The 13,254-nt window shown below is 40.3% G+C and overlaps 1 protein-coding gene across 2 annotated transcripts in view; it reads right to left on the bottom strand.

Annotated features, from left to right (window-relative positions):
- Window positions 1-13,254, bottom strand: part of EXD2 (exonuclease 3'-5' domain containing 2) — a 63,298-nt gene that overhangs the window by 15,152 nt on the left and 34,892 nt on the right. For both annotated transcript variants that reach the window (XM_077909764.1, XM_077909765.1), the window contains 3 exons: window positions 6,890-7,221; window positions 5,778-5,884; window positions 5,403-5,538 (listed from right to left, as the gene is read on the bottom strand). In XM_077909764.1, the coding sequence (XP_077765890.1) occupies window positions 5,403-5,538; window positions 5,778-5,884; window positions 6,890-7,221 (575 nt within the window). The remainder of the gene's footprint in view (window positions 1-5,402; window positions 5,539-5,777; window positions 5,885-6,889; window positions 7,222-13,254) is intronic.

The following is a 13,254-nucleotide window of genomic DNA, read 5'->3' as shown; positions in this document are numbered from 1 at the left end:
CTCTCTCTCTCTCTGTGTGACTATCATAAATAAATAAAAAAAAAAAAAGGAATTGAGGTGAAACAGCATACTTAAAAAGGTAACTTTTAAAAAAAAAAAAAAAAAAAAAAAAAAAACCTCTACTCCTGAAATTTTGGAAGCCTGGTGAGTTAAAAAAAGCCGATTTCCTCAATCTGAGGAACTCCTTACTCAGACTATTTCTGTGCCTCACCAAGACCCATCGTTATTTTGTTTTGTTTTAAAGATTTATTTACTCATGAGAGACACAGAAAGAGAGGCAGAGACACAGGCAGAGGGAGAAGCAGGCTCCTCACAGAGAGCCTGATGCAGAACTCGATCCCGCATACTGGGATCACACCCTGAGCCGAAGGCAGATGCTCAACCGCTGAGCCACCCAGGCGTCCCATCATCAAGACCCATCATTATTTTCTAAGGAGAACAGAGCTCTCGGAAAATCTCTTGGCAGCAACAATTATTTGTCTCACTTTGTAAGAGGAGAGTAGGAAAGTGAGTTACTCCAATGAAGCCGGGGAGTACAGTGCCTTCAGGACATCCAAATACAGGCATACCTCATTTTACTGTATTTTGTAGATAATGCATTTTTTACAAATTGAAAGTTTGTGGCAACCCTGCATCAAGCAAGGCTAGTGGCCCCATTTTTTTTTCCAACAGCATTTGTTCACTTTGCATCTTGGTGTCACATTTTGGTACTTCTCACAACATTCGAAACTTTTATTATTATAATATTTGTTATGCTGATTTGTGATCACTATCATAGGTGTCACTATAGTAATTGTTTTGGGAGGCCATAAACCATATCCACTAAGAAAGTGAACTCAGTAGAGAAATGTGTGTTTTCTGACTGCCTTATCATTCCCCTCTCCTGGGGCCTCCCTCCCTATTCCTTGAGATGCAACGATATTGACATCAGGCCAATTAATAACCATATAGTGACCGCTATTTGTTCAAGTGAAAGGAAGAGTGGCATGTCTCCCCCTTTAAATCAAAAGCTAAAAATGATTACTCTTAGTGAGGAAGACATGTGGAATGCCAAGACAGGCCAAAAGCTAGGCCTTCTGCTCCAGTTAGCCAAGTTGTAAATGCACAGAAGTTCTTGAAAGAAATTAAAAGTGCTGCTCTAGTGAACACATGAATGCTATGTAAATAAAACAGCCTCACTGCTGATCTGGAAAAAGGTCAGTGGTATGGACAGAAGATCAAAACAGCCATAGGGTTATAAGCCAAAGCCTAATCCAGAGCAAGGTCCTAACTCTTTTCAATTCTGTAAGGCTGAGACAGGTGAGGAAGGTGCAGAAGAAAAGTCTGAAGCTAGCAAGGGGTTGGTTCATGAGGTTTAAGGAAAGAAGCTGTCGGGCGGCCCTGGTGGCACAGCGGTTTAGCGCCGCCTGCAGCCTGGGGTGTGATCCTGGAGACCCGGGATCAAGTCCCACGTTGGGCTCCCTGTGTGGAGCCTGCTTCTCCCTCTCTCTGTGTCTCTGCCTCTCTCCCTCTGTGTCTATGAATAAATAAATAAAATCTTTAAAAAAAAAAAAAAAAGGAAAGAAGCTGTCTACATAACATAACATCAAAGTGCAAGATGAAGCCCCAAGTTCTGAAGTAGAAGTTGCAGTGAGTTATCCTGAAGATCTAGCTAAGATCATTAATGAAGGTGGCTACACTTAACAGATTTTCACTGTGAATGAAACAGCCTTCTATCCGAAAAAGATGCCATCTAGGATTTTCATAGCTAAAGAGGACAAGTCAATGCTTGGCTTCAAACTTTAAAATCCAAGCTGACTCTCTTCGTTTGGGACTAACGCAGTTGCTGACCTTAAGCTGAAGCCAAAGCTCATGGACCATTCCAAAAATCCCACAGCCCTTCAGAATTATGCTACATCTACTCTGCCTGGGCTCTATAAATGAAAATGACAAAGCCTGGATGACAGCATATCTGTTTACAACAGGATTTACTAAATATTGTAAGCCCACTGTTGAAACTACTGCTCAGGAAAAAAATGAATCCTTTTAAAATATTACTGCTCAGGGCACCTGGGAGGCTTGGTTGGTTAACTGTCTGCCTTCAGCTCAGGTCATGAACTCGGGGTCCTGGGATTGAGCCCCACATCGGGCTCCTTGCTCAGTGGGGAGTCTGCTTCCCCCTCTTCCTATGCCTGTCCCCTCACTTCATGCTCTGTGCTCTCTCTAATATATAAATAAAATCTTTTAAAAATAAAATAAAGGGGCACCTGGGTGGCTCAGTGGTTGAGTATCTGCCTTCAGCTCAGGTTGTGATCCCGGGGTTCTGGGATCGAGTCCTGCATCGGGCTCCCTGCAGGGAGCCTGCTTCTCCCTCTGCCTATGTCTCTGCCTCTCTCTGTGTCTCTCATGAATAAATAAATAAAATCTTTAAATAAACAAACAAACAAATAAAAAAATATTACTGCTCATTTATAGTGTATCTGGTCACCCAAGGCCTCTGACCGAGATGTACAAAGAGATTTTGTTGCTTTCAGGGCGGCTAACACGACATCCATTCTGCACCCCGTGGGTCAAGGAGTAATTTTGAATTTTAAGTCTTATTATTCAAGCTATATTTCATAAGGCTCTAGCTACCATAGACAGAGATTCCTCTAACAGATCTGGGCAAAGTTAATTGAAAACCTTCTGGAGGGCAGCCCGGGTGGTTCAGTGGTTTAGCACTGCCTTCAGTCCAGGGTGTGATCCTGGAGACCCGGGATTGAGTCCCACATCAGGCTCTCTGCATGGAGACTGCTTCTTCCTCTGCCTGTGTCTGTGCCTCTCTCTGTGTGTCTCATCAATAAATAAATAAATCTTAAAAAGAAATCCTTCTAGAAAGGATTCACCATTCTACATGCCATTAAGAACATTCATGATTCATGGGAAGAGGTCAAAATACCAACATTAATTAACAAGAGTCTGGAAAAAGGTGATTCCACCCCTCATGGATGACTTTGAGGGGTTTGAGACTTCAGTGGAGGATGTAACTGCAGATGTGGTGGAAACGGCAAGAGAACTGGAATTAGAAGTGGAGCATGAAGATGGGACTGAGTTACTGCAATTGTCTGATCTCATGATAAAACTTAGAAGGATGAGGAGTTGCTTCTTGTGAATGAGCAGAGGTTTCTTGAGATGGGATCTACTCCTGGGTGAGGATGCTGGGAAGATTGCTGAAATGACAACAAAGGATTTAAAATATTACATAAAAAACTTGGTTGACGAGGCAGTGGTAAAATCTGAGAGGACTAATTCCATTTTGGAAGAATTTCTGCTGTGGGTAAAATGCTATCAATCAGCATCATGTGCTATAGAGAAATTCTTCATGAAGGAAGAGTTAATTGATGCAGCAAACTTCGTTGTTTGTCCTATTTTAAGAAACTGCCACAGCCACCACCCTGATCAGTCAGCAGCCATCAACATCATGGAAATACCCTCCCCAGCAAAAGATTATGACTCACTGAAAGCTCGGATGATGGTTAGCATTTTTTAGCAATAGAGTATTTTTATTTATTTATTCATTTATTATTTTTTTTTTATAAAATCTTTTTTTTTTAATTTTTTTTATTTATTTATGATAGTCACAGAGAGAGAGAGAGAGAGGCAGAGACATAGGCAGAGGGAGAAGCAGGCTCCATGCACCAGGAGCCTGATGTGGGATTTGATCCCAGGTCTCCAGGATCGCGCCCTGGGCCAAAGGCAGGCACCAAACCGCTGCGCCACCCAGGGATCCCTATTCATTTATTTTTAAAGTAATCTCTACACCCAGCATGGAGCTCGAACTCAGGACCCCAAGATCAAGAGTCACATGTTCTGGGATCCCTGGGTGGCGCAGCGGTTTGGCGCCTGCCTTTGGCCCGGGCGCAATCCTGGAGATCCGGGATCGAGTCCCACGTCGGGCTCCCGGTACATGGAGCCTGCTTCTCCCTCTGCCTGTGTCTCTGCCTCTCTCTCTCTCTCTCTCTCTGTGTGACTATCATAAATAAATTAAAAAAAAGAGAGAGACACATGTTCTACTGACTGAGCCAGCCAAGTGCCCTAGCAATAAAGGTTTGTTTTTGTTTTTGCTTTTTGTTTTTTAGAGAGAGTGAGCAGGGGGTAAGGGGCAGAGGGAGAGGGAGAGAGAAGCTCAAGCTGGATCTCACAACCCTGAGATCATGACCTGAGCCAAAATCAAGAGTCAGTCACTTAACTGAGCCACCCAGGTACCCCAGTAATATTTTTAAATTAAAGACATTGTTTTTTAGATATAACATTATAGCACAACAGTGTACAGTATAGCATAAGCATTATTATATTCACTGGGAAACACAAATAATTCATTTGAATCACTTTTTATAAAAGATTTTATTTATGTATTTATGTATTTATTTATTTACAAAGAAAGAGATAGAGTGTGTGTGGGGGTGAGTAGAGGGAGAAGGAGAAAGAGAATCGTAAGAAGGCTCCATGCTGGGATCCCTGGGTGGTGCAGCGGTTTAGCGCCTGCCTTTGGCCCAGGGCACGATCCTGGAGACCCAGGATCAAATCCCACGTCGGGCTCCCGGTGCATGGAGCCTGCTTCTCCCTCTGCCTGTGTCTCTGCCTCTCTCTCTCTCTCTCTCTCTCTCTGTGACTATCATAAATAAATAAAAATTAAAAAAAAAAAGAAGGCTCCATGCTAAAAAAAAAAGAAAAAAAAGAAAGAAGGATCCATGGCTAGCATGATGCCCAATCCAGCTTAATCTCACAATGCCTAGATCATGTCCTAAGCTGAAATCAAGAGTTGGCCACTGAACAAACTGAGCCACCCAGGCATCCCTAAAGATTTTATACTTAAGCAATCTCTACATCTAACAAGGGCTTCGAGCTTACAACTCCAAGATCAAGAGTCCCATGCTCCACCAAGTCAGCCAGGTGCCCCGACACACTCACTTTATTGCGGTATTTGCTTTATTATGGTAGTCTGGAATCAGACCTGCAGTCTCTCTGAGGTATGCCTAGGTATGCATGTACTCCACGAACAGTATCAAGGCTCAGAAAGCTGTGAGCCACTCCAGGGAGGATTATAAGGATGTACAGAGAAAGGCAGCTTCTGAAGGGAATAGGTCACTTCTGAATGAATAGTCATTCATGAGCAAAGGGGAACCACTCTCCTTATAGCAAACTGTTACTGAGAAGGGTGTTGCCTTCTTGAAACCAAGAATGGGGCTCAGGATAGGTGGGGGGCACTATAGCAGGACCACACAGAGGGCAGAAGTTCTCAGGAAAACTGGGATGACCCGTGGGGACAAGTGTCTCAGCCGAAGTGGGCAGATTCAACCAAGGCCCCTGAGGGCTCCACATGTAGCTACTAAGGCAGTTTCCATCAGAGGCAGAGAATCTGTGTGGCCCAACTCCACACTCACCGAATGTATGAGTCCTTCTTGCCACAGACTACGCACAGGTTCTCCTTAACCATCAAGTAATAGTCTCCTGGAGATTCGGGTCTTCCTGCAGGTTCAAACTGTAGCTTGACCACAAAAGGCTCCTCACTCACCAGCTCTTAGAGAAAAGATTAAAGATCAGTGTTTACCCACCGCTCCCTCAGGAAAGAAGCCCTACCTGAAATGTTCCCTGGGTGTCCTGGCAGAGACCCAGATTTCTGGATTTTGAATAGCCATGTCCCACTAGTCTCAGGGTCTCTCTGCCTTCTTCTATCCCTCTCTACCCCTTGGCTCTCTCCCCTGCCTGTGCCCACATGCAGCTAAATGTAGATGGAACAGGACAGGGGAGTCTCACACCTCCAATGCCTTTGTCCAGGTACCACTGAGCTTTCCTTCGGTCACAAGTGCAGAGGGGCTGTCCATCAGGAGCATGGAGGAAGCAGTTGTCATAGAGGGGTGATTTTCTGCAGGAAAAGGAGAGATTAATCTAAAACTAGAAGCTAACTATGGGTCAAGGTATCAGTTGCTTTCCCACGTTGTCTGAGTGACTCCAGCTATTCTCAACCCTCGGCTCAAACATTACATTGATGGAAAAAAAAAATAAAGCAAAAAAAGATGTTTGTTCCTCCATCTGTATGAGGCTAGGAACTAAAAATGAATTCATTTAGGTAGTTTATATATATGTAACAAGGAGTGAGTTGGGTAGTATATACACAGCTCTGTTGTGAAAGTGAATAGGAGCACAGCACCAAGAAAACTGCTCTAGAGTAATCATTGGGTTAAACAAAGTAAATTAAAATTAGAGAACTTCAAGCTAAAGTAATGAGGGCCACATGGGTTTATTTCTGGCTCATACGCAATACTTACTTCAATTTAATCATCTAATTCCTAAAGGCACCCTGCTACAGGGACCAAACTTCCACTCCAAACTACTTATTAGTCATCTTTCTGCAACACAGGCATAAGTTGTGTGAAAAAACTCTCACTGGTTAGAGAATGATACTGGCTTAGAGCTGGATGTCTTTCTAAATAATCAAATACCAAATGAACAGGAAATCAGATGATGCATTTCTCCTGAAATGTATGAGGCAATTCATGTTATTAATTTTAACAGCTATCCTGAGCAAACAAGGGGTAATAATTGTACCCTCATTTATAACTGGAGAAGTTAGGGCCTGGGTCATATCAGGATCAGTGACAAAACTAGGTTAAGCTCTCCTTATTTCCACTCAATTCTAAAGATTAAAAAGTAAAAGAAGGAGGAAAGGAGGAAAATACACAAACAGATCAAAGGATAGCACTAAATGTTCTTGAAGGAAAGGAAAAATAAAATTAACCCCTGGAAAAAAATATTAACTCCTGGAGCATCTCTGCTACCCTATCACACAACTTTCTCCCCAGATTCAAGATGAGCACCCTTTTGCTGGAGGCTGGGCCCTGAGTCTCTCTCTGCCAGAGAACTCAGTTACCTGGCTGAATAGCCCACCCCCAGGGGCTTTCTTTTATGCCTTCTGGGGTCTCTCCCTTGGTGGTTGCCTAGCATCGTTCCATCCATCTTAGACTTCTTATTTCTTGGTTTCTGCTGAGCTTCTGCAGCTTCCCCATTAAACTCTTCCCTCAGTCGGCTGATTCCTTTGCTTCGGAATGGGATGTCTACCATATCTTGGCATTTCTCCAAGACTTTTCTCCAGCCAATATGGTCATTGTATCCATCTAGAGTTGAATTCCTAGAGAAAGGGTATCCAAGAAGATGGAGAAAGAGAGCCACTGAAATCTGGGCATCCCTGGCAGCATAAATCACCTGAAGAGAAAAGTCAGAGATCAGTGGAATCTGGAAGGCAAACCAGAGAGAGCAATTTCCAAGTCAATCACAAAGATGCAGACAACCCTTAGGATCCTAATTCAAGATGTGCAGTACCCTAAGCACCATGTCCTTCTCAAAAAACCTTTTATGATGAGATAATTCACATTATACGAAAGTAAACTGAATATTATAATGAATCTTCATGTTTCTTCTCTATTTTAAAAAAAATTTTATTTTTATTTATTTATTCATGAGACACACACACACACACACACACACAGAGACAGAGACATAGGCAGAGGGAGAAGAAGGCTCCGTGCAGGGAGCCTGATGTGGGACAAGACCCTGGGTCTCCAGGATCACGCCCTGGGCTGAAAGCGGCGCTAAACCACTGAGCCACCCGGGCTGCCCCATTTCTTTTCTATTTTTAATGAAAATAGCTAAAATAATGACTTATTCTGAATGCTCAAAAATCCTAAACTTTAGAAATAAGTGAATTTGGGACGCCTGGGTGGCTCAGCAGTTTAGTGCTGCCTTCAGCCCAGGGCCTGATCCTGGAGATCTGGGATCAAGTCCCACATTGGGCTCCCTGCATGGAGCCTGCTTCTCCCTCTGCCTGTGTCTCTGCCTCTCCCTCTCCATGTCTCTCATGAATAAATAAATAATATCTTTAAAAAAAAATCAGTATATTTTTTTCTATCTGTTACCAAACCTGATGGACAGATTTTTCTCAAATTTGGGTGAGTCACAAGTCTGACAACTAGTACATGAACTTCAACTAGGTCATCATTTAGAACACCTGAAAGCAAGATTTATTGAGAAGACTGCATGACTGTCAATCAGAAACAACCTGCCATACCTATTAATAAGATATGGAAAACAAATAGGTTTCAAAAAACAAAACAAAACAAAACAAATAGGTTTCAAGCATGGGCCTCAAATCAAAAGTCACAAGAGCTCATCTCTGGAATTTATTTATTTAATAATGATAAATCATTCTCCCAAGCAACTGGTGACAGGAAAGCTGGTCATAAATAAAAGTAGCCAAAACTATCATTAATAGCTTTTCCCAATAAAGGGAGTAAAGACTTTAAAATTCTCTTAATTCACGTTTAATAACCCAGCCTGGTAAATAAACTATTAGGAAGGATTTTTTATGCTTTTAGAATAAAACAGGTTTGGATAAAATTTTCCATCTAGACTCAACAATCTACACATCTATCAGCAGGTTGTCTCCCACAGGAAGAATGTGCTTGAATATGAAGAGTTTAAAGTATTTTTTAACAAACTACTTACAAATGATAAGGAAACCAAGGCACTTTCAACAAATGGTGTTGAGACAACTGGATGACCACATGTAAAGAATAAAGTTGGATCCCTACCTTGCATCATATACAAAAATTAACTCAAAATGGATCATAAACCTAAATTTAAGAGCTAAAACCTAAGACCTGTAGAAGAAAACAGGAGTAAATGTTCATTACCTTGGGGTAGGCAATGATTTCTTGAATACAACACCAAAATGATAAGTGACAAGACAAAAAAAAACAGATAATTGGATCTCTTCAATATAAAACCTTTTTTGTTTCAAATGATGGCCTCCAGTAAGTGAAAAGACCACCCCAAGAATGGGAAGAACTATTTACACAGTATATATCTTTTTTTTTAAACATTATATATCTAATAAGAGACTAGTCTCCAAAATATATTAAGAACTCTTAAAATTGAATATAAAGACAAACAGTTTAAATATGAGCAAAGGATTTGAATAGATATCTCTCCAAAGAAAATATACAAGTAGCAAATAAGCACTTGACAAGATGTTCAGCATCATAATGAAATACAACTTCATACCTACTAGGATGGCTCTAATCAAGAAGACAGACAATAAACAAGCATTGGTGAGGATGTGGGAAATTGGAACCTTCATACATTGTTGGTGAGCATATAAAATGGTGCAGCTACTTAGCAAAAAACAATCTGGCAGTTCTTCAAATAGTTAAACATAAAATTTATGACCCAGTCCTAAGTATATATCCAAGCTAAGTAAAAACATATGACATATGTCCACACAATATTTTATACACAAATATTCACAGTGGCATTTTTCATAACAATGAAAAAATGAAGACCATCCAAATCGCCACCAATTGATAAAGGCAGTATATCCATACAATGGAATATTGCATTGCAATACGAAGAAATGAAGTACCAATAAATGTTGCCACATGAATGAACCATAAAAATATGTGAAACAGCCAATCACAAAAGATCATATATTGTATGATTCCATTTATATGAAATATCCAAAATAGACAAATCTATAAAGACAAAAGGTAGATTAGTGGTTGCCTACTGTTAGGGTGCTGTGGGCAGGAGCTGGATGGGAAGTGACTGCTAATCAGTATGGAGTTTCTTTTTGGGGTGATAAAAATGTTCTAATATTAGATTGTGGTTATGGTTGCACAACTCTATAAAAATACTAAAATCCATGGATTTGTACATTTTTTTATTTTATTTTTTAAAGATTTTATTTATTTATTCATGAGAGACAAAGAGAGAGAGGCAGAGAGGTAGACAGAGGGAGAAGCAGGCTCCTCGCAGGGAGCCTGATGCAGGACTCAATCCCTGGACCAGGATCACGCCCTGAATTGAAGGCAGACACTCACCTGCTGAGCCACCCAGGTGTCCCTATTTATTATTTTTTTAAGTAGGCTCCATGCCCAACATGGGGCCTGAACTCATGACCCTGAGATCAAGAGTCTTATGCTCTAACTACTAGACCACTGAGGTACCCTAATTTGTATACTTCAAATATCTGAAATTTATTGTGAGTAATATCTCAATAAAACTGTTAAAAAAAAAAGAAAAAGAAAAAAGAAAGGAACCAAGGCACAAAGAAGTGACTTACTCAGAGTCACAGAAAGTCAGAAATAGCTGCAGAAAACAAATTCAGATAATCTGACTCCCAAAACTCTCTCATAGGATAATGTTAACCTGAAGATAGCAGCTAAATCTTTCCAATAACAACATTTTGGAAGGATGAACAAGTGGTAACCAACTCGGCAAACAAGAGAAGGCTAAAATCTAGGCCTATGGGGGTGGTAAATCAAAAATCCAAGAATCAAGTTACTTTGAGCCACAGAGAATAGCAAAGCATAAGGAAAGTTAGAGTACAAGTAGGGGTGAAAACAAGAAAATAGGGATCCCTGGGTGGCACAGCGGTTTGGCGCCTGCCTTTGGCCCAGGGCGCGATCCTGGAGACCCGGGATCGAATCCCATGTCGGGCTCCCGGTGCATGGAGCCTGCTTCTCCCTCTGCCTGTGTCTCTGCCTCTCTCTCTCTCTCTCTGTGACTATCATAAATAAAAAAAAAAAAAAATTAAAAAAAAAAAAAAACAAGAAAATAAAGTGAAAGCCTCCCTAAGGAATACTTAGAGCTCTAGATCTCCTCCTTTATACCACAGGGCGGGCAATAACTCCTCCAACCCCCCAAAGAGTAAAGTTTAAGTGATATAATGGATAACAGAGGATATGGGTCTAGTAATACCAGGCCTGGCGGAGGGTGGGGGCAAAGTGTCATCTGAGAAAGGGATTATGGGAAAGTCTACATAATGGATTGGTGAAACTACCAATACCTTTCCCTACTCAACAACTGGAATATACGCAGAGGGGCTTATACCTCTTGGGTAGAAGACTAGATGATTCATCTCTGGAGAAACTGAGTAGCCTGAGAAAAAAGAGTTTCAGTTACTGACATGTGACTATATCTATAGGAACTGATAATAAAGCTCACTGGTCCAAAAGCCCTGGCTATTTCTCCTAAGATCAGGAACATGACAAGGATGTCCACTCTCACCACTGTTATTCAACATAATACTAGAAGTCCTATCCTCCGCAATCAGACAACAAAAAGAAATAAAAGGCATTCAAATTGGCAAAGAAGAAGTCAAACTCTCCCTCTTTGCAGATGACATGACACTGTACATAGAAAACCCAAAAGACTCCACCCCAAGATTGCCAGAACTCATACAGCAATTTGGCAGCGTGGCAGGATACAAAATCAATGCCCAGAAATCAGTGGCATTTCTATACACTAACAATGAAACTGAAGAAAGAGAAATTAAGGAGTCAATCCCATTTACAATTGCACCCAAAAGCATAAGATACCTAGGAATAAACGTAACCAAAGAGGTAAAGGATCTATACCCTAAAAACTACAGAACACTTCTGAAAGAAATTGAGGAAGACACAAAGAGATGGAAAAATATTCCATGCTCATGGATTGGAAGAATTAATATTGTGAAGATGTCAATGTTACCCAGGGCAATTTACACATTTAATGCAATCCCTATCAAAACGCCATGGACTTTCTTCAGAGAGTTGGAACAAATCATCTTAAGATTTGAGTGGAATCAGAAAAAACCCCGAACATCCAGGGGAATATTGAAAAAGAAAACCAGAGCTGGGGGCATCACAATGCCAGATTTCAAGTTGTACTACAAAGCTGTGATCACCAAGACAGTATGGTACTGGCACAAAAACAGACACATAGATCAATGGAACAGAATAGAGAACCCAGAAATGGGCCCTCAACTCTATGGTCAACTAATATTTGACAAAGCAGGAAAGACTATCCACTGGAAAAAGGACAGTCTCTTCAATAAGTGGTATGGGGAAAATTGGACAGCCACGTGCAGAAGAATGAAACTAGACCATTCTCTTACACCATACACAAAGACAAATGGATGAAAGATCTAAATGTAAGACAAGAATCCATCAAAATCCTAGAGGAGAACACAGGCCTTTTTGAACTTGGCCACAGCAACTTCTTGCAAGATACATCCATGAAGGCAAGGGAAACAAAAGCAAAAAATGAATTGTTGGGACTTAAGATAAAAAGCTTCTGCACAGCAAAAGAAACAGTCAACAAAACTAAAAGACAACCAACAGAATGGGAGAAGATATTTGCAAATGACACATCAGATAAAGGGCTAGTATCCAAGATCTATAAAGAACTTCTTAAACTCAACAGCAAATAAGCAAACAATCCAATCCTGAAATGGGCAAAAGACACAAACAGAAATTTCACAGGGGAAGACATAGACATGGCCAATAAGCATACAACCCTTGATCTAGGGGTCATGAGTTTGACCCCCATGTTGGCTATAAAAATTATGAAAGAAAATAAATAATCTCTTAAAACAATTTTTAAAAAAAGAATGAACAAAATGATTACAAGTTTGGTTTCAAATTTGGTAGCAATTAATTTCTCCTCCCCAACTTTTTATTTTAAAAGTTTTCAAACCCACAGAAAAGTTAAAAGAATAATAATGCCAACTCACATCCATAATTGTCAATATTTGCTTTATCTCTTTATAATATGGATACCACATACTTTTTCTTTTTGCCTGAACATATTTCAAAATTAAGTTCTAGCTATTATGATACTTCATCTCTAAATGCGTCAGCATGTGCTTCTAAAGAACAAGGACATTCTTCTACATAACCTCACCATTACCACAGCCAAGAACTTTAATGGTGACAAAATACAGTAATATACGGTTCTATTTTTAAGGCTCCAATCATTCCAAACATGTCTTTTACAGATAGTGCAAGATTCAGGAGTTTTAGTAAACTTATAGAATTATGCAATCCATCAGCACAATGTTAAAACACTTCTATCACCTCAAAAAGAAACCTTATAGCTTTAACAGTCATCTTCTACTTCTCCTGCCCCTAAGAAACCATTAACTTATCTTGTCTCTATATATTGGTATATTCTGAACATTTCACAAAAATAGAATCTGATGTGTTCTTTTGCAACTGGCTTCTTTCACTAAGCATAATGTTTTCAAGACTCATCCATGTTGTATCATGTGTCCTTTTTTATTGCTGAATAATATTCCATTGTAAGGCTATGCCATATTTTTTCATTCATCAGTTGATAGACCTAATCAACTTTTTTTTTCCTAATCAATTTTTTAATGTGTCTTTAAATATGAATGGACAGCCAAGGATCTAAACCTTG

Source organism: Canis aureus, chromosome 9 (assembly GCF_053574225.1).
Source record: "Canis aureus isolate CA01 chromosome 9, VMU_Caureus_v.1.0, whole genome shotgun sequence".
Classification (NCBI taxonomy): domain Eukaryota; kingdom Metazoa; phylum Chordata; class Mammalia; order Carnivora; family Canidae; genus Canis; species Canis aureus.
This window is presented reverse-complemented; position numbering and strand designations above follow the sequence as displayed.